This window comes from Neurospora tetraspora (genome assembly GCF_033439725.1).
Source record: "Neurospora tetraspora strain CBS 560.94 chromosome Unknown B0H65scaffold_1, whole genome shotgun sequence".
Classification (NCBI taxonomy): domain Eukaryota; kingdom Fungi; phylum Ascomycota; class Sordariomycetes; order Sordariales; family Sordariaceae; genus Neurospora; species Neurospora tetraspora.
The window spans coordinates 1067941-1093716 of record NW_026944383.1 but is presented as its reverse complement, the minus strand read 5'-3'; the positions used below and the strand labels follow the sequence as shown (position 1 = coordinate 1093716).

The 25776-nt window shown below is 52.4% G+C and overlaps 7 protein-coding genes across 7 annotated transcripts; 5 read left to right on the top strand and 2 right to left on the bottom strand.

Moving 5' to 3' along the window:
- Positions 1 to 816: 816 nt before the first annotated feature.
- B0H65DRAFT_437744 (citrate synthase-like protein) lies at positions 817 to 2403 on the top strand (the record flags this gene model as incomplete). Its single annotated transcript, XM_062825329.1, has 2 exons — positions 817 to 867; positions 1042 to 2403. 2 exons carry the CDS (start codon positions 817 to 819, stop codon positions 2401 to 2403), a joined length of 1413 nt encoding a protein of 470 aa, XP_062685762.1.
- A 3294-nt stretch (positions 2404 to 5697) lies between these two features.
- B0H65DRAFT_543707 (uncharacterized protein) lies at positions 5698 to 6544 on the top strand (the record flags this gene model as incomplete). Its single annotated transcript, XM_062829246.1, has 3 exons — positions 5698 to 5886; positions 6013 to 6111; positions 6170 to 6544. 3 exons carry the CDS (start codon positions 5698 to 5700, stop codon positions 6542 to 6544), a joined length of 663 nt encoding a protein of 220 aa, XP_062685761.1.
- A 2518-nt stretch (positions 6545 to 9062) lies between these two features.
- Positions 9063 to 9736, top strand: B0H65DRAFT_10632 (uncharacterized protein). Its single transcript, XM_062820490.1, has 3 exons — positions 9063 to 9282; positions 9340 to 9446; positions 9511 to 9736. Exons 1-3 carry the CDS (start codon positions 9265 to 9267, stop codon positions 9599 to 9601), a joined length of 216 nt encoding a protein of 71 aa, XP_062685760.1. The 5' UTR covers positions 9063 to 9264; the 3' UTR covers positions 9602 to 9736.
- A 2886-nt stretch (positions 9737 to 12622) lies between these two features.
- Positions 12623 to 14968, top strand: B0H65DRAFT_514025 (acetyl-CoA synthetase-like protein; the record flags this gene model as incomplete). The annotated part of the gene is made up of 2 exons (XM_062828638.1): positions 12623 to 13076; positions 13147 to 14968. Exons 1-2 carry the CDS (start codon positions 12902 to 12904, stop codon positions 14964 to 14966), a joined length of 1995 nt encoding a protein of 664 aa, XP_062685759.1. The 5' UTR covers positions 12623 to 12901.
- A 181-nt stretch (positions 14969 to 15149) lies between these two features.
- Positions 15150 to 18715, bottom strand: B0H65DRAFT_504480 (RNA ligase-domain-containing protein; the record flags this gene model as incomplete). The annotated part of the gene is made up of 6 exons (XM_062827920.1): positions 15150 to 15181; positions 15481 to 16429; positions 16511 to 16702; positions 17500 to 17503; positions 17577 to 18565; positions 18707 to 18715. 6 exons carry the CDS (start codon positions 18713 to 18715, stop codon positions 15150 to 15152), a joined length of 2175 nt encoding a protein of 724 aa, XP_062685758.1.
- Positions 18716 to 20359: 1644 nt separating this feature from the next.
- B0H65DRAFT_543702 (uncharacterized protein) lies at positions 20360 to 21326 on the top strand (the record flags this gene model as incomplete). The annotated part of the gene is made up of 4 exons (XM_062829245.1): positions 20360 to 20365; positions 20466 to 21036; positions 21133 to 21205; positions 21263 to 21326. 4 exons carry the CDS (start codon positions 20360 to 20362, stop codon positions 21324 to 21326), a joined length of 714 nt encoding a protein of 237 aa, XP_062685757.1.
- A 1116-nt stretch (positions 21327 to 22442) lies between these two features.
- Positions 22443 to 24741, bottom strand: B0H65DRAFT_562324 (uncharacterized protein; the record flags this gene model as incomplete). The annotated part of the gene is made up of 2 exons (XM_062830196.1): positions 24443 to 24741; positions 22443 to 24372 (listed from the first exon to the last, which is right to left on the bottom strand). The coding sequence occupies exons 1-2, from the start codon at positions 24565 to 24567 to the stop codon at positions 22443 to 22445; spliced, it is 2055 nt and encodes a 684-aa protein (XP_062685756.1). The 5' UTR covers positions 24568 to 24741.
- Positions 24742 to 25776: the final 1035 nt, after the last annotated feature.

Below are 25776 nucleotides of genomic sequence, written 5' to 3'. Positions count from 1 at the left end.
TCAGGGGGCAATGCGATTCCATGAGGGGCAGGGCCTGGAGGAAAGGAGGACGGGTTTGGACAGGGCAGACTAACACGCCACTGTGGAAGACACACGCAGACTTTGTTAGTGAAGCCATCCTCTAGTCTCTTTTGAGGAAGCTGGCCGTGGCCGCCGTGGGCGCTGCCGAAACGGCTTTCCTCGGTTGTGAGACTGGAAACTGGATGCATTGGCGTGGGGTTGGACCAAGGCGATGCAACGTCGTTATGACCGTGGAAAGCCGCCAAGGGCCCTGGTTGGGGGGAAAAAAGACAAAAAGGCGACGCGGTTCCTGGAGATTGCTCGGCGTGCTTGTGTCTTGTGAATCCCATCTCTTGTTTATAAGACGACATCGACGACGACAACGCTCACTTCAACGAGTCAGTCAGTGTCCGCTTCCCCAGACTGTCAACCAGAAAGCCTCAGGTACGGGATGGAGTCCTTTCCCCAGTTTGCCCGCGCTGTCCCCCCAAATGCCCCCATAGCTCCCCATACTTGCCTCCATTCCAACCCCGCTCTTGTCATTTTGACAGCTCAGCTGTCTTCCAGCACGTTTGTTGTCCCCATTTCCCCAGGCCTTCAGCGGTGGGGCAGCTCCAACTGGGACCCCACCACATCCCTCGGCCTGGGCAGCGGTGGAAGAAGCGGCGTGTCGTTGCATATCTTGATTGAGCTTGTACTGACCGGTGTGCGAGCATATTTAGGGTAGATCGAGCAGTCGGCACCTCTTCTCGTTTGATTATTCTTTTTCAGCAGCGTCGATACCCCCGATTTTTGCTTGTTACCTTAGATTTCAAAATGGCCATGAACCTTAGAACTGGGTCCCGGGCCCTTGGTGGAGCCCTCCGTGTAAGTGTTATGCGGACGCGAGTCAGGTCATCGCATCTTTCTCCGTCTCTCGCGCATCTCCCGTCCCTGCGCGTCCCTGCGTTCCCCAGCTTTTCCCCATTTCCCGTCTTGGGATGAATTCCACTTTTGGTACACAGGACAGCCTTGCTAACATGTGCATTTCCCTGTCTGCAGAACCATGCCCGTGTCTCGCGACGAGGCTACACCACCGCCGAGCCCGATCTCAAGACGGTCCTCAAGGAGGCCATTCCCGAGAAGCGCGAGCTCTTCAAGAAGGTCAAGGCCCATGGAAACAAGGTGCTGGGCGAGGTCAAGGTCGAGAACACAATCGGTGGCATGCGCGGCCTCAAGGCCATGATCTGGGAGGGCTCCGTACTCGATGCCAACGAGGGTATTCGCTTCCACGGCCGCACCATCAAGGACTGCCAGAAGGAGCTTCCCAAGGGCAAGAATGGCACCGAGATGCTGCCCGAGGCCATGTTCTGGCTTCTCTTGACCGGCAAAGTCCCCTCCACCAACCAGGTCCGCCAGTTCTCGCGCGAGCTCGCCGAGCAGGCTGCCCTGCCCGACTTTGTCAACAAGCTCCTCGACAGCTTCCCCAAGGACCTGCACCCCATGACCCAGTTTGCCATTGCCGTCTCGGCCCTCAACCATACCTCCAAGTTCGCCAAGGCCTACGAGCAGGGCCTGAACAAGGCTGACTACTGGGAGCCTACCTTTGACGACTGCATTTCCCTGCTCGCCAAGCTCCCTACCATTGCCGCCAAAATCTACCAGAACTCGTACAAGGGCGGCGGTGCCCTCCCCGCCGAGGTCGACCTCGAGCAGGATTGGGCCTACAACTTTGCTGCCATGCTGGGAAAGCCCGGCAAGGAGAACGAGAACTTCCAGGATCTCCTGAGGCTGTACCTCGCCCTCCACGGTGACCACGAGGGCGGCAACGTCTCTGCGCACACCACCCACTTGGTCGGCAGTGCTCTGAGCGACCCCTTCCTCTCCTACAGCGCCGGTCTCCAGGGTCTCGCCGGTCCTCTCCACGGCCTTGCCGCCCAGGAGGTGCTCCGCTGGATCCTCCAAATGAAGGAGGCCATCCCCTCTTCCTACACGGACGCCGACGTGCGCGACTACCTCTGGAACACGCTCAACTCGGGCCGCGTCGTGCCCGGCTACGGCCACGCCGTTCTCCGCAAGCCCGACCCCCGCTTCGAGGCCCTGATGGACTACGCGGCCTCCCGCCCCAAGATCGCGGCCGACCCCGTCTTCCAGCTCGTGCTCAAGAACAGCCAGATCGCGCCCGAGGTGCTCAAGCAGCACGGCAAGACCAAGAACCCCTACCCCAACGTGGACTCGTCCTCGGGCGTCCTGTTCCACCACTACGGCTTCCACGAGACCCTCTACTACACGGCCACCTTTGGCGTCTCGCGTGGTCTGGGCCCGCTCGCGCAGCTCATCTGGGATAGAGCCCTGGGTCTGCCAATCGAGCGCCCCAAGTCCATCAACCTCGAGGGTATCCTCAAGGAGGTTGAGGGACAGTAAATGCGGGTTAAGATTGAACGAATGATGTGAACGAACGACCTAGAGTTGGTTGTGTCGTTGTTAGCGATTACACAGTGTCGCGATGATATTCTTCTGGATCACAGGACAGAAGCGAAGCGAGCGAGAAAGCAATGTTCCACTTACCTTGTATGTATGTATTATAACTAGGACGCGCCTGTTGGTCTCATTCTCTCTTCTCATGGGAGAATGAGTCGAGTTGCCGAGGCCGTCTATTTTGTATTTTTCATTTTTGTTAATTCAACTTTTTGCAAGTCCCACCGTCTTGCCTTCACCGGTGTGATGATTCTGCGATTGTTCTTCATGGTGTTTTGACCTGAACTCAACTGCTTCTATCTGGTGGACGCGTCCATTCGGGTCGTGTTTCGGAAGATGAAATCCGTATACGTCGTTCACCACCGCCAACGGAAAGCTGAACAAGCCCGACCGACTGACCGAGGTTTAGAACGAGACAGAAAACAACAATAGATGATGGTTATTTTTGGGGTCAATATCCAGCTGTAAGGAACACACGGCACGCAACGGCCATGGGTCTCCCGAGTTGTGGAATCGGGTTTAGCGAGACGTGTTTGGGGAGGTTAGAGTGGTTAGAGTGGTATATATTGCATTCGCTACCTTACCTCCATCTATCATATTCTGACTTGGCCCAAATCCAACCACTAGAGCCTGGATTGAGCGAAGTATGGTTCGCGCTTGTAATGCAACGGACAATGGAATTGAAGGTTTTATCTGAAGTGACGGGTCTCTTTAAGTCGTACAATATTTTGTAGTGTACTATTCTAGTTCTAAATACGGAAACGAGCTCTACCCTTTCCCTCTAATGCAACGTCGAAGCTTTTAAAACCCCTCGACGAATCCCTCCATCTTGTCTCTCGGCCAAAGTGTCCCGGATCATCGAATGATCAACGTGGTATTGCACCTGTCTGTACCACCAATGACACCAATTGACGGGTTGGGAGAACCATGGGTTTCGTTCGATGGTTTTGCGCCAGGGACCATTGTACCTAGGTAAGTTCGTAGTTGTTCAGGCTGACTGTTTTTGATCTGAATGAGTGGAAAAAGACGTTAGGGAAAAAGGATATGAAAGGAATGGTAGATATACCTACCTAGTAGGAACCCAATCTATGTGTAGCTATTCTTGTCTCCCCTTCGTCCCTCACAGCAAAGGGACGTAACGCAACCTGTAACCCGGAGAAAGCTTTTCTTGGGTGGTGGTTAGGTACCTGTATGGAAAGATGGGTGGCATTGTCCCAGTATATACCTACCTAAGGTACTGGTGCGTTGTGTGTGTGTGTGTGTGTGTGCGAGTGCTCGTGATGGATCGATGTGGTGAAGACATCCTCACCACACTGATTGATCCTGATGTACTAGAAGGAATTGTGGGACATATTCCCCACCATAATTCGGGGACAACAAGCAAGAGCGGAAGTGGCGGAGGCGTAGAACCTGTAAAGTGCAGAACTCCCGCGCAAGAGAAATGCAGGGCTCATGGCAGGCACATGGAAGAACCGTGGCCCTTGATCTTGGCTGGGGAAGAGTATGCGATCTTGAGAATGTGTTGATATGGTGTTTTTTTTCAGTTCTCTTAGATCTCTTCCAACTCAATATGCGAATGTTGAGCCTGTGTTTCCCCTGCGTGGTAAGACGTGAGGTGACTGTTTCATCTCTGTCCAGTTACTCCTGTCGTTTCCCCGAATGAAGCCAAGACATAACGATCAATGAAGGACCCTCGATAACGCCTTGAAAACTCACGCCACGACGACGTCCTTGGAGCGGGGGAAGTTCGTCCGGTGGAGAATAACAAGTAGATTGCTATAGCGGCCATGTTGTTGCCTAGTATGCAGGCGGGTCGAGGTACGGAATACCTTCTACACAAGGGGAGACGGCGCTGAAGCTTCGTGAAGGGCTTGTATTGTTTTAGTTGTTTCTTATTGGCCAATGGCTTTCTTAAGATTGTGAGTTGCTATAAGAGGTCAGAGTTCGGAAAATGGAGCCGGCAGGCAAGTATCGGCACGTTATGGCCACAACAGGCCTGCGTGAGTTAAGGAGAATGAATGGTGCCATGAAACGAAAAACCTAGATAACATCTGTCAGCCGGGACAGAGGGAGCAACCAGTCTGACATGCCTGGCGAACACAGCACGCCGATGTATTGAGGATAGTAGTTTTCTGACCAGTGGCAAATACAGTGCAAGTGTTAAACGGAAGTAAAAATAGCATCAATATCGAGGGTTAGTTGACTTGGAAAAGTGTTACTAACAGATACCCTTTAGTTCCCTTTGTCCATACCTGGAAATGGTTGCGGGTTTCTACGTCCGAGATATCTGATAGCCCCGAACCTCGTGGGGAACGAACGCCATGGGAGCGGAACGCAGATGCTACGCTGTAACGGGGTGTGTTGCATCCCCCCGTTACGGGATGTTGCTGACATATGTAGAGGTTGTTCCCCAGCGACCGGATCTGGTGTTCACGCTGTCAGGTTACATCGGCCCTCGTGAACCACCCGGACAATACTGTGGTCTCGATCCAAGATGGAAGAGCTGGACGTTGCAGCTGCTGAGCAAGGCTGGGATGGGGGGAAACTAAAAAAAGAATCACAGTTCCTCGATACCCCACAACTTTAAAGTGTCGACGGAGGTGTTGTGAGGAAGCGAAGGCCAGTAGCCTTGGTCTCGGCACGGCCAAAGCCTGGTACGACATCCCGATGAGGCGGCCCTTTAAAAGGCAGACGTCCCGTTTTAATATGCGCTTCATTTATCCTCACTTCATCCGCAAATTCGTTGCAGCGACCCATGAATCTCGTCGACCTCAAATATCGGTTCTAGCGCGGTCCTTTTCGGTTCTAGACGGGAGAACCAAAACAAAGTTCAATATGGGCGGTCAAGGGTTGAGATCTCTTTGCGGCTGGGATCGAGTCATAGTTGAAGGGAAGCAAAGTGAAAGCGGTACCGGTGCGAATAGTCGAAAGGTCATGGGTTCTTGGTGACAGGTTAGCATCACCACAGCGGCCAAACCAGGGATGCCATGTATGGTGCTTTCCAAGAGCCTCCGTCTCCGTGTCCGAAGCTGAAGCTCTGGAATCTGATGGCGAAGAGAAGAGGAAGAAGTCAGCAGAGAACACCAAAGATGACGAGACGGGCTCACCTCCGACACGAGTATAAAGACGATGGCTATCCCACGACAAGATGGACTTTTTTTTCTGCATCACAGCAGTCTTTCCTGATCTCCATCGAACATCTTGATCCCTTCGAACGATCATCTTTGACACGCAGCCAAAATGCGTTTCTCCGTCGCCTACCTCCTTCCCGCTCTCGCCGTCGCTAGCCCCTTGGGTGTTGTTCAGCCCTCTCCCGATGGCTGGGCTGATGGCCCGGATCCCAAGCAGATTCAGATCAGCAGCGCCACCTTCTCTGGCAACGGCTGCCCGCAAGGCACCGTGTCGACCAGCATCTCTCCGGACAAGACGGTACGTTGGAACAACGGCACCGGTGCTGGCTGGAACAGCACGGGGTGGTTGACCTTCCTGTCCTGGAAGGCGACCAGTATGAAAACCGAGTCTGGCGACCGATACTGATTTGGACAAACATTCAAGGTCATCACCTTTGGCTTCGATAGATTCCAGGTCTACATCGGCACCGGGTACAACCCGACAGAGAAGACCAAGAACTGCCAGCTTCACTTGAACCTCAAGGTATGCCACCCAGAACCCACCAGTCGGACATGTTGTCTAACGAGCCAATGATGGGCAGTACCCCGGTGGCTTCCAGTTCTCCGTTCTCGAGAGCACGTACCACGGCTATGCCCTCCTCGAGCCCGGCGTGACCGGCACCTTCTTCAGCACCTACTACTTCAGCCAGGCGCCTTCGGACACCACCACGACGCAGACCACCATCAGCGGTGGCGGCATCTGGTCCCAGGGCCAGGTGTACACCAAGACCGACAAGGTCCCGACTGCCAGCTACATCTACTCGCCATGCGGCTCCAACGGCATTCTCAACGTCAACAACCGCATCGCGCTCACCAGCTCCAACTCCAGCGCCATTGGCGAGATCACCGATGACGATGCCACCGTCGCTTTCACTCAGCAGATCAACCTCATGTGGAAGCCGTGCACCAAGAAGTAAATGGTCAAAGTGGCGCGATCCCGGGATTGTTGGTCCTTATGGTCGGAGTGGTTGGGTCGAGGTAGTGGCTCTTCTTCTGGAGCATGATTGGGGATGGGCGGTGGTTGCTGGCATGTGTGTCTGTCGGATGATGTCGAGTTTCCGGTGATGGTGAGGGCTGGACGTTTGAAGGCCTGAAAGGATAGCCGTTTGTACTTTGACGGATATTTGTTGACGTTGAAATAAAGTTCTGTGTTCCCGTAGAGTTCGAGGTTGCGTTCGTTCGCAGAACGTTGTTTGGATGCACAGCGCCTGTTACCCGCTGTCACCAAGCGGCGGGCCCGGTCACTTCGGCATTCGGCCTTCCACTTACCGGTACAGACGCCCCGCCCTGCAGATCATCGGGCCCCTAACTCCCATCTCACAACTCCAACGTCCATTCTCTTCTTCTCACAACTTCTATGAACAGTTCCACCCCAATTTGACATGGACGCCAACGCCAATTTGCAGAGCACCGCCAATACGATACAGCCGTGTACGGTAGCCGGACGCCTCTGATTGACTCTCCCTTGGGTCCACAGGATTTTCATTGCGTTAACGGACATTACCGACGACTACTGACGGGCATTCGCCAACGACTTGTCACGGCCTTCAATGCACCTTGGTAGTGTATGGTATTTGCAACATTCTATTGCCAACCAACAAAGTGTCCCAACACCATGGATATGGAATATTCCATCCAGATGGTAATAGCTCGGTCAAATTCCGGTCCCAAAACAGCACATGGCTTGACAAATAAACTCGACCTGGCAATATCCAGCACAGCTTTTGACAGAGGCACAGCCTACGTGACCGATGGTCTTGGATTACCCTCGTTGCTGAACAGCCCACTGAGGAAGGAAATTATGCCCGTTAGATGCCCGTTAGACGACGGGCGAGTCCACCGACTCGAGCCACGCTCCCGAGACATCAACGGCGTGCTTTCCGGCATACCCTACCACTTTCAACCCGCCCCGATCATGCACCCCGTCTTTTTGCAACAGCCTGGACTCACCAACGGCTGGGACGGATCGATAGGACCACTTGCGGTTTGTCCTTGACTAAAGTACGTCATGGCTGCCCCATGTCTAGCTGCCCACTGGCGGGACGATCACTTCTCAACCACTGTCCTCGACTGTGCTCGCTGCTCGTCAAGCACTGGCGCTTCATTGAACATATACCCGGAGACTTTCAGGAGACATACGGTCCTGGAGCCAGGTTCGACGGTATAAACGGGGTACAGTACCTGACAGACTCACGAGGCCAAACCTGTCGATGAAGGATCACCATGTGCGTCACTTTACATGCGTGCCTGAGACTTCAGACCCGGATTGTCGAAACGCGTTCTTCTTTCTTATCCCGCGCTGCTGGGTCATGACCCTGGATTTGGTTGCATACCCGGCCGGGGCGTAGCATTCTTGCTCGCAAGCTTTTCCTTGTCGATACAGGAAGCATCCGTCCGAACATTGGGCGGCGATCACTACAAGGTCATCCAATTCCCGTCACCCGCGCTGTTATCCGGGCCCTTCAGAGGTTGCAACGCGCGTGTGATATGTGATATGGCTATCTCTGCCTTAGCCATTACAGTTCTGGCGAGTTCGGGAGTCTAGTCATCCGGAATTTGACGCCGGGGGTCTTAGAACCAACAAGAACGCACGGAGTGCCTCCCGCCAAGATTCCACCGCAACGTCTTTTTCCAGAGCTTCTCGCCGACATCAGGCCTTCAACCAGATCAGGTAGGAGAGTCCGAACTGCCTGGACACTAGGTACACATTTACAGCACCCAACCTACGCTTTGGTTGTTTTCCGATGTCATGATCAATGTACGCATTTCCGTTGGCTGTAATAAGCGCAACAAAGAGTATTCTTGCGCATCAAAAAGCCATGTCTTCTGTCAGTTATATCATATTTGTTCCTCTCAGTCCGGAGATGGCTTCTTCGCTTTCATTCTCGTCGTTTTTCGGGTGATCCTCCGGTTGCCTGTCTGACTGGTCGACGGAGCAGAGGATGTGTGCTAGGGTTCGTGATTGGGTCAAGGTCGAAGCCAGTTGGCGCACTGGAAACACACCAAAGTACCTAAGCGACCTTGAAGTAATTAGCTGGTCAGTGCCAGCCATTACACCCTGGTAAGGGTGGCTTACCTTCCTACCTAATCCTCTTACAGTGTGAGAGTAAGCACTGTCTTCCTTGGCTTGGGGAAGAAGAAAAGACCTTAGTAGCAAAGCCTTGATCGGACGTTCCTTTTCCCGATCTCTGGAACTATGGCTTTGTGTCGTGGATCGAGACAGCAGTTTTTTGTTGTTCATGAACCATTTGCGTTTCTTTTTTTCCCTCTCTAAAGCCGGGGCAGTCTTGCGAGGTTAGTGTCCACATCGTGTTCGCAACTTCAACAACATCCATGCCCATATGCGTTTGAGGTAGGGCTGATGAAGTTTGTTGTGGAGAGAGACAATAACTGGATTGCGGATATGATGGAGACCCGCCAAGTACAAGAACGGGTATCGTTCCCGCTTCATTTTCCGTCATTCGCTCTGATAGCTTCAGTCACATGAGCATCATATCAACTCCATAAACCAGTCGATCCGCCCCATCTCAGGAACGGTTTCAGTTTCTACGGGACCAACGACCAAAAAGTTCCAGTCCAGTCCAGTCACTTCTTGTGCTATCAAGTTCTGCACACACTTAGGGTTCTATTAGGAATCATGTGCGACTACATTCAGGTAAGCCTCCTCCTCTTTACAAAAAAATAGGTTACTAACAAATCATCACACCTACAGAGAGAATATGCCTGCCGGCACATGCGCTGGATAGCGTCCCACTGGTGTCGTGAGTACACCATCACTCACAAGAGGTGTAAACCGAACGTAGCTCACTTTGAGCAAAAGTGAGTTCACCTCTCCCCTCTAAAGATGAAATGTTCAACCAGAATACTAACACCCTTTCTCCAGGGATATCGACTGCGGGGAATGCAAGAGCAGGCAAAGGGGAGCAGTCCCATGGGAACATATGATTCGACGCGACAAGAGCCAGGTGTATTAAACAAGGGGAGAACAACATCAACCGCCAAAAGAACGACACCACGACGACAACCTTCAAAAACGGAATGACTTTATGACAACTCTGCGACCTTCATCCGGCTCTTCTTTACTATAACAACATTTTACAAGACAACAACCACACGGTTACCATCATGGGCAGTTCATTCGATTGAACGGCACTGTCGAAATCAAACATCGACATCGACACACTTTCTCAAAAACTACCGGGGCGGCCTTTTGCAATTATTCGAATTCATCGTTTCTGGGAGGGATAAAATTGTTCAGCACCTTCGATTGGGGCTTCAAGCAGGCGGCGGCAAACTCGTCTTTCTACATTGCACTTTGCAATCTTGCGAATTCTTTCTGTTCTGGGTTCTGGCGGAAAAATCTCTTTTCTTGTTCTTGTTCTTTGGGGACGGCCATCTGTCATCGTCATAATACCCCTTTCCATTGTTTTGCTTTTGGTCTTTGTGTCTGTTGTCTTTCGAGCTCCTTTCGAGCTCTCTTTTTCTTCGAATGGGCTAGGTGACTATTTGATTTCTCGTTTTAGCAATTGCATCTGGATAGCAGAAGAAGAAGGGGGGATTGATTGCATTTGGCTAGAGGAGGTAGCTTGGTGCGAGGTAGCTGCTCTGTAAGCTCGCAACTACATCACATACCGACTACTCTCTTGAGACAAGGGGGGGGGGGAGCGGAATCATCATTGATAGAAGGTTATATCAGTGTGTTTTTTTTGAATACCAGCATTCTTAACCCCAAATGGGGTTCAAATCCTAAGGACTAGGCATGCATATTGATCGTTCTTCTTGACATTTTCAGTACACAGATGGACGTATGTTGATTTTGTTCCATACAATGTCAATATCAAAAATCTTTTCCATAACTGACCATCTACCTTTGTTTTCTCATCATCATTTGCGCCCACAGACATATGTCTCAGAATTCACGTGCATTTTACAACACCCGTTAGCATTTCGAATCCGAGAAAAGAAACGTCCAAAAGTTGAGTTGTACCGAACGCGAGTCGCAAAAGTAAGGTATCCGAAAGTATCCGAACAACGACCGACTTACCGACCGACCAACTGACTGACCTACCGACCGAGTTCCCAACCGAGTTTTTTCCAGTCCAACTTAACCAACCGACGACCCGGCCCCGTCCAATAATATAATTATCTTGAAGGCAAGAACAAATGAGACAAGACGGAGAAGAGCCCGCGCTTCTACCACAGTATCGGGTGGGAGGTGGGGGTAGCCAGTTTAGTTTAGTTTTAGCGACCTTGACCTTCGTTTCGCTCCCAGAGAGTCCCAGATCAACCTAAAGAGCTAACGAAAGACTAAAATGTCTCACTTACCAACTTCCCTAGTCCCTGCCTCTTCTCTACAATCTCGTGTGAACCAGTGCTTGCTAGTGCATGACCGTTGGTCCGTTGTTGATAACCGAACGAACGTTGTTCCAAGAGTGGAAAGTGAAAAGCGTTGGTTGACCTTATCGGCCGGGCATTGCCTACCTTACCTGGGTGGGAGTTGGGAGCTGGGAGCTGGGGTAATTCTTTATTCCTAGGTACGCAGTCAGGTCTGGTCGCCGTTCATAATTTCATCTTCCTTCTTCCTCTTATGGAAGTGATGGCTGAAGGGCTGGCTCGCTTGGTTGAGAGGAACGATAACCTTACATGTTGAATATACCATGTCGAACCGAGCCAGTGGAGTGGACTGCTATGTATGTACATATGTACATAGTAGATGGGATCGGCTGCTGTAATGCCCGGGTACCTGTCCCTTATATCCATCCATCCCTCTCTTCCTCCCACCCACCCTTCCGGTCGGTTCCTCTCAGTCTTCTTCAGTCTCACACATTGGTACCTACCTAGGTATGCTGCAGGGTACGGCAACTAAAGAAGAGCGAGGAAGCGAACAAGCGAAAGAAGCCCTTCTCTCGTTTCCTTTTCTGTCACCTTCTTCATGTTCCTTGACGTTTCCTTTGCGGACCCCCACCTCACCTTTGCACCGCCTCGCCGCAAAGGAAGGCGGACAGGCAGCAGGCTCGGGATTCGTTCGGTGTTCACTGTTCGAACATGGAATTGGAGAAATGAGATGAGATCATAACTAATCCACCACTGCACTCACCCACCCACTTACACGAGATCCGGCATGTACCGGTCGGTATCTTAGCTCAAGCTAGGTTGTCAAATGGAATGGTTACCGTACCCGTGATGAGGGGAGCCCCCTTTTTGATGATGAAAACGCGACTCGCTATGCTAGCGGAGGTTCGGTGGGGGAGCTGGTGGGGAAGGTTAATTAAACTTCGTGAGTCGTGAGGTCTGTTGTTGGTTTGGTGGGAGTGATGACTGGGTGTTATATAAAAAGAGTGGTCGGACGCTTGTTGTTTTGTTCCGTAGGTTGGAATCATCTTGTGGTCTTTCTCTGGTTTTGTTGATGACTGGTTTGTTGACAGGACTGCGAGTTCTTCAAGCTTAAGTAATGCCTGCTGCTGTTCACTGTGGCGCCGGCATGGGCTGCAGGTCGCTTAACTTGACCTGCGTTAGGTAGACTTCATGCTATGTAGACGCCGCGCATTGTGCTGGACTTCGTGGCCTCTTTTTCTCGTTGCCCAAGAATTCCCCAAGTTCAGGAAGTCGTTTGTTTTGTTGATATTGGGATATGTAGCATCAAGCCGGCATACCCCTGATTGCCGCTCAGGAACCCTTTTGACAGCTTGATCCACCGAGATCCACTGTTCTTTGCCTGTCCAAGTCAGCAAATGAGAAGACACGGAATTGTACATCCGTCGAACTTATGAACATCAAACGAAATCGTTACCCCAATTGTCTCGAGAACAACTGCCGAGTGTCCCGCACTTGAAGCAATCAGCCCACTCCCCGGAATTTGGGGGGTTTGAGTGGAGGTGGGGCCGAATGGGGAGTGGGCATTCGGTCCGAGGCCTTGAGGGTTCTCGGAAAGGTGGGGGAAGTGGGTTTCCGGGGTAGCTTTTATCCCCGGTCGACCCTACTGCTCCCCCGGGGCCCTCCTCGTCCGGGAGATCCAGTGTCCCGCTCCAACTTCCCGTCCGTCTCACCCAATCCCACTGCCTCGGCCAAGAATATGATAGGATGCATGGAAGACATGATGATAAGCCGGATATCAGATATCTGGGAACGGGTTCTGAATTCGGGGTCAAGGACGGGACTTGTTCAATCTCCCATCTCATCATCATCATCATCATCATCAGTCACTTTGACTTAATCCACAAGGCTAGATTTTGGGGCAGATTCCCCACATCATGTAAACAACACCACCATCAACCATGACGAGCACAAGGGAAGCGTATTCCGGAACACCGCCCGGCCATGTTCCCCTCAACAACACCTTTGACTGGTGTTTCAGTCAGCCCTTTTCATCCGTGAACGACTACACTCCTCAAGCTCAAGTGTTGGACAAGATCGAGGATGAGAGGCCAATCTTTGTGGACAATGCTTCAGGTTAGTATTCTCATATCTTTAACCTTGCATTTGGTAGACTTCAAAGTTGACACATCACACTTCCTACCAGACCGCAAACTCACCTTCGGCCAAATAAGAAGCGATGCCCTAGCCCTCGCCGCCGGTCTCCTAAGCCTGGGTCTTAACCCCAACGACATCACCAAACTCCCACCAACACCGACCTGCCCTCAAGGGCCCGAGATCGCCCCCGTTGTTCTCATCCAGCTCCCCAACTCACTTGCCTTTGCGCCCGTGCTGCTGGGAACCCTCGCCGCCGGACTAACCGCTACCCTCGTCTCACCCGCCCTCACAAGCGATGAAGTCGCCTGGATCATCCAGAACTCGCGGCCACGGGCCATCATCACGGCAAAAGCCTGTCTCGGCGCCATGCGCGAAGCGCTGAAGAAGCAGGAACCGCGAGACCGGGCCTTCTTCGACGCTGTGCCCATCTACACCTTTGACGCCGCCAATGACCACTACCCCTCCGTCTCGTCATCGCCACCATCACTCAGCAGCAGCAAGAACAAGAAAACCCAGGACTGGAAAGTCCTCCTCAATACCGCCAACCACTCCCAAACAGTAGTGGTCCCCTCCTCCCTCACCCCCTCCCCCTCCTCCCGCGCCCGCACAGCCGTCATCCTCTGGTCCTCCGGCACCTCGGGCCGGTCCAAGGGCGTTCTCCTCTCGCACCACGCGCTCAACTTCTCCGGTGCGCACATGTGGCACGACGCATCCGACTACCACTCCCTTGCCAAGATCCGGCAGCAGCGCTGGCTCGGCTACGTGCCCTTCTACCACGTCTTCGGCCTCTGCAACATCATTTTGCTGGCCGTCATGACGGGCGCGACCGTGTACGTGATGCCATCCTTCAGTCTCGACGTCATGCTAGCCGCGATTCCCAAGCGCAAGATCACGTACCTGCACATGGCGCCGCCCATCGCCGTCATGCTGGCCAAGGCTCCCGCAGTAGAGAAGTACGCCAAGCGGAACCCGAAGACAGGTAAAAACGGGTTCAGCTCCATAGTGGCGGCCGTCACGGGCGGCGCTCCCCTCGGACACGAGGTCGTCGTGGAGGTGTACAAGCGGTGCGGGTTCCGCGTGCGACTGGGCTACGGACTGAGCGAGACGTGCAGCACCGCGCTGCAGCGCGGCACGGGCGAGAAGGACATGATTGAGCAGGCGGGCGAGACGGGCCTGCCGCACTGGGGGGTGGAGGTCATGGTTGCTGATATGGATGTGCCCGCCCCGGGCCTGGTGGATGGGAAGACCAAGGCGGCGAGGATAGACCAGGAAGGGGAGATTTTGATTCGGTCGCCGACGCTGTTGAGCGCTTATTTGCCCGTGGGCGTTTTTACGACCCCTAAGGGCCAGGAGCCGGATATGTCAGTCACGAGGGAGGCGTTCACGGCTGATGGGTGGTTCCGCACGGGCGATGTGGGCACCATCGGCGCGCAGGGAAGGCTGCGGATCACGGACCGCCTGAAGGAGTTGATCAAGGTGCGCGCGTACCAGGTTGCGCCGGCGGAGCTCGAGGCCGTGCTGTGCAGCAGCCCGTCGGTGGCGGACGCGGGCGTGGTGGGCGTGTATGACGAGTCGGAGGCGACGGAGTGGCCGAGAGCGTATGTGGTTCCGCACAAGCCGGAGGCGCTGGAGAATAAGAAGGACCTGGAGAAGCTGGCGCATGAGCTCAGGGTGCTGGTGGAAGAGAGGACGACCAGGTATAAGTGGCTTATGGGAGGGGTCGTGTTTGTGAAGCAGATCCCCAAGAGCCCTAGTGGGAAGATTCTGAGGAGGGTGTTGAAGAGTGGTGGGGAGGGCACCAAGGGGGTTGAGATTCAGGTTTATCAGAAGAAGAGGAGGGGAGCTGCTGCTGCTGCTTCGAAGCTGTGAGGCTCATGGTGTTCAATGTTTTCTGGCATCATTTCTCGGTAGAAGGTGAAGAGGGGTTTCTGGTTTGTATGCTAAATCGGTATGAGCTAAACGGATTTCATTAAACTGAGGAGTGTTATAGTTCGGCCAGTATTGGTTCCCGGTTCCAACTTGAGAAAAAGGTTAACGGCAGACTACGTACGTTTAGTTTTGCCATAGCAGATTACCCTTTTCGCCTTCCAGACGTTAGGTGTATCGTCTTTCAACAAGCCATTTCTGGTCCTCGCTGACCCACCTCGGTGCTCGCAAGGAGAACAACCTACAAGTAGGTACTCCCCACCAGACGTTCATATTTTCCACTTGACGATATCAACCCACTAACCATCGCTTAAACAGTTCCCTCCCTCCTTCTACCAGCCTCCCCTTTCCCATCTCTACTACTTCCCAGTCATCTTCAACCAACGGTTCGAAATAACCTTGAACCCTTTCTTCCAGTTATCATTCGCCCTAAAGATCAAGCCCTCCTTAACTCCACCAAATTTCCCGGGACCAAGCGCATCCGCATAAGCCAAAAGCTCCTCCACACTCTTCCCATACTTGGTAACAGGACCGTACCCGAGCACCGGCACATGGGCGATGTCAAGTGTCTTGCAAAGCAGCTCGACACTCTTGGTCGCGAGGTAATCACGGGCGTCCATGTCCCAGATGCCGAAGACCACGAACTCGTGTTTCCCTTCGGGACACTGCATCGTGTTTCCCTGGATGTGTGAACCGACCAGCTCGCCTTGGATGGCAATGTTGCGGTAGGGGATCTCGTGGATTTTGTCGAGAATGCCGCTTGCCTTGGCGGTTTCCCAGTAGATGTTCTTGCCGTCGTCGAAGAACTCGTGGTCGCGGTTGCAGACGCCGACCCGGCCGCGAGGGGTTTGCATGGTGGGAGGGATGGGGGCGCCGTCGGCCGAAGGCTTCAGGGCGGGGAAGTAAGTGAGCAGGTCTGGCGACTTGTTGGAGACCTTGTAGACGTGCATGCTGATACCGTCGAGTTTCTCCGTGACTTGGTAGATCATGTTTTTGACCGTGTGTGTGTTGAAGACGTAGTCGCCGATGTCTTGAATCCGAAAATTGCCTGGCTTCTGGATGAGCGCCGAGAGCTCGCCGATGATGCCCGTGACAGGCCGCTCGTGAGTAGGGTATTGCCACTTCTTGATGCCCAGGACGTCCGCGAAGGAGTAGGACAGGAGTTCCTCTGTGGCTTTGTCCTCGCCGACTTTCTCGATGCGACCTTGGTAAGGCAATATAATCTCGGGAAAATTGATAAGGGGAAAGATCATGCCCTGCGAGTATGTGCCGGCCACTGTGCGCGACCTGACGCGGAGCCCTTGCTCTCCGTTGAAAACATCGTTCATGCTGGGCCAGAGCTCCCAGAACCTGTCAATCTTGGGGATGAACGAATCGATCTCCATGAAGACGACCAGATCGCCGACCTAAACAGCGCAAGGATTGACAGCTTAGCCAGCCGCTGGTTATTGTTATTTGGCATGGATAAACTCGCGAATGCTACTTACCTTAAGGCGACGCATCTGGGAGGTTTGGCCAACCACGGTCCAGTTATCCACCGTGACAGCGGTGCAGTGTCCCTCGATTTTCTTCTTTGCCATAACTTTACGCACGCTCACGAGCTTGCGCTTGTAAGGTTTGCTTGGTTGTAGCGCGTTGGATGAGGTGGCTTGGGTAGTGTTCTCCATGATGTTAAGTATCTTTTCGCGGTGCAATATCTCTTGAGAGAGTTCGTGGAGAAGAGAAGTTTGATTGAAAGTGTGAGGTGGAAGAAGGGAGCAGGTTTCCTATGGCCGAGTCCTAAATATTTAAAGACCCTTCCTTCGAAAACGTGGGAAACATCTGGGTCAAGAATCTGCGGTAGGGGTATCCAGTGGATAGCCCGGTCGTAACTTCCCCAAGGTTCTGGAGTCTGCGGTTTGATCCCTGATTAACTGATGCTTAAGTCTGAAAGATGACGACGGAGGAACATGAATGGGATCGAAACAACACCCGCGCTGATTGCAGCGTTTGGTGGGTAATCTACCTTGAGATGCCAGGTAAACCAGCACTTCTGCTTCTGCTTCCATCACTAGAGGTACCCGTTCAATCGTTTCGATATTTCACTTTACCGTCTTTATCTGTTTTGCACCTACACCTGCACGCTGGTGCTCAACATATCGGTTATGATGCTACCACCCCTGGACATTTATCAACTCAACAATTTAACACATAGTGGTACCCTCTCTTCTACTAAGGTACCTGTACCTATCCCTACTTGAGAAGCATCTAACGCTTATAATGCTTCTAACCATGCAGCTCGATATACTGCCTGCCAAAACGGCTGCTTCATTAACATCCGCGAAAGATCCCTCATGTTCAACCCCGAACCTGTTTCCTTCATACGATGGTCTATCACACTTCCAAACAAATGAACTCGGTTTGATCCCAGCAAGAATTACTGAATTGTGATACGTCCGTAATGGTCCATATAGGGCCTCTCCCCTGACAAGCAGACGTACCTATTCAATCAAGATGTCAGTGATTGTCCCAGTTTGCTTGGAATGACGGCGTTTCGAGAAAGTGTGTACTTACGACTTTCGGCCGTCGTCGGTACGGTCAAACCCTTCAGGCCAGATCTCCTCCATATCCTGGCGATGCTTAGACTTTGGCTTTTTCTCCTTGATCCGCAACTTCTCGAAGAAAACATAAGCGCCATAGAAAACGGAAGAGGTGGCGCCCGCTTTGGCCCCCTTCATACTACGGAAGCGGGTCAACTGCGAGGTGTGAATATTGGCCGGTCGGGAAATTGAATGGAACTGCGCGTGGATATCGCGGCAGAACTGCGCCATGGTGACGCCAGGCTTCCTCACATAGGCATCAATCTTCCTCCGCATCTCATCACAAGTCTCGTAAACAGGCACGTCATCAGTCTCCTCGCCATCGAGATAGACGTCACTGATATCGACTCCCGCGCTGTTGCTGGCACCAGCCGCCTGAGCGGAGGAGCTTCCAGCCTCGGCGCCGGCGGCGGAATCCGTCTTCTGCTTCTTGGCAGCGGATGTCTTGTTGGGGATCTTGTAACCGACAGCCTCGAGCTTCTTGAAGTACTCCCACGCGGCAGGGTAGGAGCTGTAGCCTTGGCCTTTGTTGGCACCGTGCTCGCGAAGAAAGCCGCTGAGAGACTTTACGCTCACGCCAAGCTCTCCGGCCAAGGCCGTCTTGGTGATGATACCCGCATCGAGAGCGCGATTGATTTTACGGCGCACTTGATCACAGTTGTCGGTGAGAGGTGTGTCGATGATGATATCCTCGAGTTCATCGGATGTCGGCAGAGGCCGCGGGTTCGGCGGAGTCACGGGTGCCTTGCGCTTCCGGTTGTTGGGAGCAGGTTGGCTTGGAGTGACAGCTGGAGTGACAGCTGGAGTGAAAGCAGCTTTGTCGGTAGGAGAGGAGCCAGTGCCAGTGGGAACGTTCTCCTTGTTCGCAGCGGCTGAAGGTTTGGGGCAATTGTCAAGGTAAGCTGGCGGCGGGGCATTGATTCTCGCTGCTTCTGGAGCGTCCCGGAGGACACCACGCTGATTCTGTGGATGGGTAGTCAGACAATGGTGGCTAGAGACGTTTGGCTGAAGGGTATGGTCCTGTTGTAAAGGACGAGCAACACACTCGCAGTCTTCGCCGAATGACAAAGAAGACCAGAGAAGATAGCTCTATGGTGTACTTACGTCGGACATGTACTTGCTGTTTGCAACAAAAAAAATTGCTACTGGTTGAGGCTCGTCGGAAAACAACGTTGAAAGCAGTCTCGAACCCGCTGGATAAGTTGTGGGATTATGGGAATTCAGGACGGTAGAGGTATGTTAAAAACCGAGCTTTGAAATAGATGTCGGTAGCCCACCAGATAAATCCGAGTTGAAAGATTCAAGTTTTTTCATACACGTGAATGGTGAAGACCTGCGCGGGGGGGACGTCGGGTCAATGTCAACAAAGGTTAAAGTGGGGCTTTACGTCAATTCTTGGATTGGACATGGGAATAGTGGGGCACCTGCACGCGAAATCACACGAAAGCACGTGAAGGGCAGCTGTCCAGCGGACCGACTGCTGCTTTCAGTTAGCACGTTAATGTGAAATATGTGCAGAACCTTGGTAAAAGCATGACAAGCACTATCTGTGTGTTAGTGCACGAGCCAGTTTTGGGCAGAAAAGGAGGGTCAAACTAACTACTCAAGCATCCAGCTCTGTTAGTGCAAGTCTTCCCAGGTTCAAGGCTTAAGGTCCCGACTCCCGAGTCCAGTCTCGGCCACTGCACGATAACATCAGCATGGGACCGAAACCTGTATCGCCAAGTAGCCTAAGCATCGAGATGGGAGCTTCCCAGAGTGGGCCTTGGTTATATCCGGATGGATAGCGCGGCAGACGTACCCAGCTGGCTGCAGGTCTTCGCTTCATTAAGCTGCCTTTGGTCCATGTGGGTGACTTCGGGGCCCGGGGAATGCAATTCCGAACGGTTGATGCAGCAGTTGGAGGTTCCATGGAGTTGCTACTGAGGCCCAGACTCATGTAGGAAACACCGAATCGCCGCCGGTTATCACGGACGAACTAAACCCAAGCTGTCCGGTTACATATCTTGAGCGGCAACCGCGGATGAACGTCCTGAACGATAAAAGGGGATCGTGCCGCACTCGGTGGGTGATGACGAGCCATCCATGATCACAGTGTGGTGCAGTACAGTTGTGTTCTCAGCTGCTCAGCAAACACTGTACCCAATGAATGAAGAAACCAGGTGGACGGATTATGTCCACTTTACCAGGATGCGCCTCTGCCTACCTACCGAGATATTTCCATGCATGGTACGGTTACGTTCATCTCTGGTGGCTGTCAGGGCCTCTCTATAGGTAGAGGTGTGAAATCTTGTACGGCGTCCAGATAACTTGAGATAACACAGGAACTATCCGTCATGCACACACTGAGGATACTTTCCCTTGGCGATCAAGCACTCGTCGGCTTATTGCCCCAGATGGTCGGAACGGACGCCGTCATTCATCAAGTATTAGGTCCGGAATGAGCCGTTTGTTCCTGCTCGGTGGGTGAGGTAGACCGAGCAGGTTGAGTGAGTGATACGATAAGACGTGGCAGCCCTCTCCATCACACCTCATTTTCTTCGCCAGTCTCGGATCACGTTTACCATGAACTCCCAGATCCAACCAGTCAGAGTCCCTTGTCTGCCCACACTGGCCACTTTCTTTTTTACTAGAGGTATTAAGATCTAATAAGTTTTATAAGATGCTCCAATACCCCTGGCATCAGATTCGACATACACACCCAACTACGTCAGTTCATCCTAGTCCCTTACTTGGTCATTCTTTATTCGGGTGTCAATGATAGTTCACCAAGTCATTACACCTGCCAAAATGGCAAGTTTGCTCTGGCCTCCTCATACACAAATTATCCTACGCAGACTACATGCTAACCATCCTACCACAGCCCACTCCTGTCACACTCTCCAATGGCCTCCCAACCATAATCACCACAGCCATCTCCAACCTCGAAACAGTCAAACAAACCCGCCACAGCATCGGCGGCGCCAAAGAACCACTAGACTCCATCTCCGCTCAAGCCGACATCCTCATCCGCTCCCTGCTGCTTATCAAAGACATCCACTCCCTCCAAACCTTGCGAGTAGGCGAGCAAATCTACCAGATCATGGATCTCGCCTCCCGCTTGGGCGCATCGATGCTGGTGATTGCCGCAGACAGCAGCCGCCGGACGACGTCGACGACAACTCCTCCCGAAGGGCAAGAGATCATCACGCCGGATAGCTACGTCTATGGACACTTACAGACTATGGAGGGGCAGTTGCGGGAGGCAAGAGATACGCTGTTTGAGCTGGTCAGGTCGGTGCTCGTGGGGGTGTCGGGGAATCCCAAGGATGGGTTTCGGGTGGTGAAGGGGGATTTGGTGGGGGTGAATGACAGGGTTAGGGAGGTTATGGGCGTTCAGATGAGGTTGTTTGAGCGGTTGAGGGAGAGGATAGTAGGGGAAGGGGAAGGGGATGGTGAGTGATTGATTGATCTCTGTCTCCTCTCGAAACCCTCTCAGGCCAGTTCCCCATCATGTTTACCTACTGACTGATTTGTTCCATTTTTTTTAGCAGAAAATGCAGTCATCGAGCTTGACGACACGGATATTGAACATCTCGGGTTACCCCGTGTATCGGGGGATCTGTAAGAACTCCAACCTTTCATTGCAGTTTTGATGATACTGGCTGACAAAAGATCAAGGGTCGAACAATGGCGCGCCACGGTGGGGGTTGAGACCGGCATCACCCGAGAGAACGGGCAGTAATCGGCATCAGCACTACACCGGGCGGATGTTGGGAGGCTTTCTTCAATGAGTTGTCTTTCATTTCTGGGTCTAAGGAATCTTTCGTGGTGTGGTTATCTGTCTATCTGCCTTTTTTTTCATTTCCCTTATTTGCTCTCTGTTAACTTGGATACCCTGCATTCCACATAAGCGTGGATGGGTGGCAGTCTGCTTTTTTTTTGCAACAACGATATCCTACCTAATCACACGCACACTTCGACATCAAACTCACCTTCCATTGCAGCGGTCCCGTGATCTGTATTTGCTTTTCTTCTCCTCTATCAACCGTAACCCTCAAACCCCCCCCAAAACCTCCCCCATCCAGCCCAGCTGAAAACTAACAATCCACTGTCTCAGATCTCAGATCTACCCAAGCCCCTATCAAGATCATGATCAAAGCCAGATCCTCGGCACTTGGAAGTGCCGAGAGCCACACACTGCCCATTTTGCTGCCACATACTTGCCACTTGTCTCATCCATTCCACATCCAGCCAGCACCCGACTACTCGTTTCTTCTTCCATCCCACGTCCTCGGTTCCAACTGCTGAAGGGTAGGTTGACAGTGCCAGAATCCTCATCACCATCATCATCTTCTTCTTCTTCTTCCCATGGATAGAGAAAGATATCATTTTGATCCGATCGTTACACACAAAGATTCCATGTTTATGCTGTGTTTCAGTTGCCCCTGGGAAGGCTACCTACTGTGCATGAACTCCTGTTCGTGTTGTGCAACATGAACCGAGACCGAGGCCGAGGCTGAATCGGAGAGCGAGCATGAAGAGCAGAAAAGGAAGGCTGGAAATGTGACGAGATAATTCTTTTTTTTGTTGGTATTTCTTCCCCGCCCCCCAAAACAACCTACCCACTTGCCTCATATTCCATACATTCGTACATCATATAATCGTACAAAATCTACCTTATCGTATCATAAACCCTCCGTCCAACCCCAACCAAAACGAAAATTCTAAAAAAAAAAAAAAAAGATCGTTGTCTGTCCGCTATGTCATGACTGTAAGTTAGATGGTATAATGTGTATAGAGACAAAAGAAATCGAGACGCGTCGTCGTGATGTAACCCGTGCTGTCAAATGTCCAAAACCTAAAAGTGCAAAGCCGGCCACAACATCGTATAATCCCCCGACGACAAATCCCTCAACCGCTGCTGGGAATCACTCGTATCCGGCCTCTTCACACCATCCACCCTCCCCCCTTGCTCTTCTCCTTCTTCAGTATATGCTACTCTCTTCAACGGCAACAAACCCCCTCCTCCTCCCCCTATTCCCCCTATTCCCCCTACTCCTATCCCTCCTCCTCCTCCTCCTCCTCCTATTGTTGTTGTTGTTGTCGCATCATCAATACCATGTTTATCCTCCTTATGCTTCTTCAGATTATCCAGCCTGCTAAAAGTCTTGGTGCAACCAGGAACGTCACACGACAACCGCAGCCCTTTGTGCGTGTTCTTGTGCTTGCGGAGGTAGCCTTTGAGGTTTTCGCGGACTCCGCGGGGTTTCCATTGGCATTCATCGCAGATTAGGAGGTCGTTGTTGTCGTTGCCGCTGCCATGACTTAGACCCAGGCTTAGGTCTTGTTGTGTGGTGTTGTTGGGTCTGCGGTGGTGGATGGCGATGCCGGTAGTAGTAGTAGAGGTGCGATGTGGGTGTGAGTGTTGGTGGTGGTTTTGGTGTTGATGTTGGTGTTCGGAGGGCGGGGATAGTGCTATGTTGCTGGTACAGGAGGGAGTTGGGTTCCCCTCCCCAGGTGTTGATTGCTGTCCCATTTCGCTGCATGTACCTGTCCCTATTAGTGTGGTGTTTGGCTGCATTGTCTCTACTGAGTCGAGACTTGGTGATCGAGCTATGTCCTGATGATGTGTCCCTGGTTGATAGTAGATTTGATGTTGTGGCTCGTCAGTATCTCTGACCTTCACAAGAGTATCTGGAGTTGGTATGTCCCTCCCGCCAGTGCTGGATAATGTCATAGCCGGTGGCGTTTGAACATGAAAGCTGCTGCTTGTTCCAGAGGAGTCGGGTGTTAATCCTTGGATGCCGCCCGTCGTTCTTGGACTCCACCATGAGTGGCCATCCACTTGCATAGCAGGAGGAATGCTCGTTTGAGTAACGGGAACGCTGGTAACGGCAATCGGGTCGTCCAAAGACATGGCCGTCGGCGGGGGGAGACCATCGAGCTGTAATGTCCCGGTGGGTATTGTTGGTTGTGATGTAAATTGGTATGGCTGGGACGTAATATTATTGTTGTTCCCCTGAATGGGTGGCGTTGGGGATTGGTAGTGCGAGAGCCTCGGAGGGAACAAGGTAGTGCGGGAAGTGTTTGTGGACGCTCTCTGCGATGGTTCGACCTCGATGGTGGACGAGGCCGTAATCGACGACACGGCAGACTGCAAGTCCGACATTTCCTCGGCACTGAACCCTTGCCGGAAAAGCTCTAAGCTGGCATCCATCATATCAGTCGTAGTTGGTTGCTTGTGGAGAGAAAAGAAATCGCCTGTAGCGCTGTGACCCGAGAATGGCATCGTAGAGTGCGGCGTAGGGCATCCGATCATGGAGGTGCCTTGGACTACCGATTCCATAGAGGCTGCCGTATGTGTCCTCGCGTGGAGCATAAACCCATGTTGATGCGTTTGAATTTCCGATAATGTGTTTGTCTTGCGAGTGTTGTCCCGTTTACGAAGTGTAAAAGTATCCCTCATCTTGGAACCCAGACTTCGCTTCCGCTCCACGTTGACCTCCTGATGCTTCCAACCTGTCCAATGCGCCCAGTCTTTCTCGTTGGTCGGAAATTCGTGCAACGTGTTACATTTATCGCAGTGAAAGACGCCATTGTGAAGTTCATGACAGGATAGTAAATGCTGAATGAGTTGCAGATGTCCTAGGAATGGCTTTCGACACCTTGCCATTGGACACCTATACTCTGGGTGAGATTGATGAAGAGTTGGCCGTTCCAACAAATCGCGCAGGAACATCAAAACGACACGGGCAATGGTCCCATCCGTAACCACCTTTTCTTCATGTCTAGCGAAGTGATGGAGGTCCCAGTCAGCCGCCTTGTTTCGAAATATCTCGTAGGATTTGGAAGACTCACGGGCATGAACCACGGTGGTGCCCCAGCATGGAGGCTTGCGAGAGAGTGACATGTGAAGCGTTGTCTCGGATGAAGGTCGAATAAAGTCCTCCATCATGAATAAGTCGGTGCTGAAGAGACGACATGGAGGTGGTATGGGGCGTGGCTGGGTTGATTCATAGGTGCCACGGTGCATCAAGAAGAGCCCTACCAGACTAGTGAGAGAGCAGGACAAGGAGAAATAACTCTTGGGGGGTTTGTGGGTTGTATCTTGTCGTGGTATAAGCCAGGCATCAGGGGTGACATTGGAGACGGGACGCAGGGCAACGCTCGGCCAACTGCTACCTTGGAACAGTTAGATGGGCTTAACTGACAGAAATATCCTGGCATGGTTCCCGGGGTGAAGGACCTTCTTCTCCACGGTTCCCGCTATCCCGGATGCATGCCTCTTTGGACGAATGCACGGCAGTTGTGTCGTAGCCCGTCGAGTTGGCGATGGACAAACCAGGTGCACCGGGCATACACCAAGCCAACCTAGGCCAAGGCCATGTCTGGGGGCTGGTCTGGAGATGTCGGGCAGGCAGGGTGCTCTTGGGCCAGTCAGAAGAAGGTTTAGATTTCTAGATTGGGACGTAATATAAAAGCTCTTTACCTGACTGGGGCTTGGCCGGCTGAAACTGTCTTCTTTGCAGCCTTCAGGCCTGAAGGTGGGTTGCTGACACAGGAGTGGCCTCTTGACGGTTGGCGTTGTTGTCGATGGCCTCAACAACATGAGCACTCGGCTCTCGCAACCAGTAATTGCATGGTCAAAGATATCCATGGTATTTCCTGAGAAGGAGTTTATTTGGACATTGTGGGATACGTTCATTGCCCATGCTGAAAATGATAGATGGTCGCTTGTGGAACGGGGAATGCAGTGGGAGAAGTTGGAGGGTCCGAAAGTTGTGAACAACGGAAACTGGGGGGAGCTCGAGCCAGGTAATGGACAGGACAAAGATAGGGAGGATTGTTAATGGTAAATGTACCTTTACACATATCAAGGCGGCAAGTGGTACCTCCTGCCGTATCGCTTACAAAACCCTGGCCCTAAACTTCCCCACAGCAACATTGCATCAAACAGTTTCCCCAATTCATCTTCCATTTTGGCAACGAACTTCTTTCCCGACTTGAACATCAAAACAATGGAACAACCACGGACAACGCCGAAATGAAGGGGACCAACCACCACGTCTTGGTAAACCGCCCCAAACGCCCCAAACGTAGGTATCTACTCACCCAGGAAGGGAACGTCGGCGAATATAACCGGATGGCGCCTCCTGCCGCTGCTCCTTGGGGGCAAAGGCAAGCGATTCACC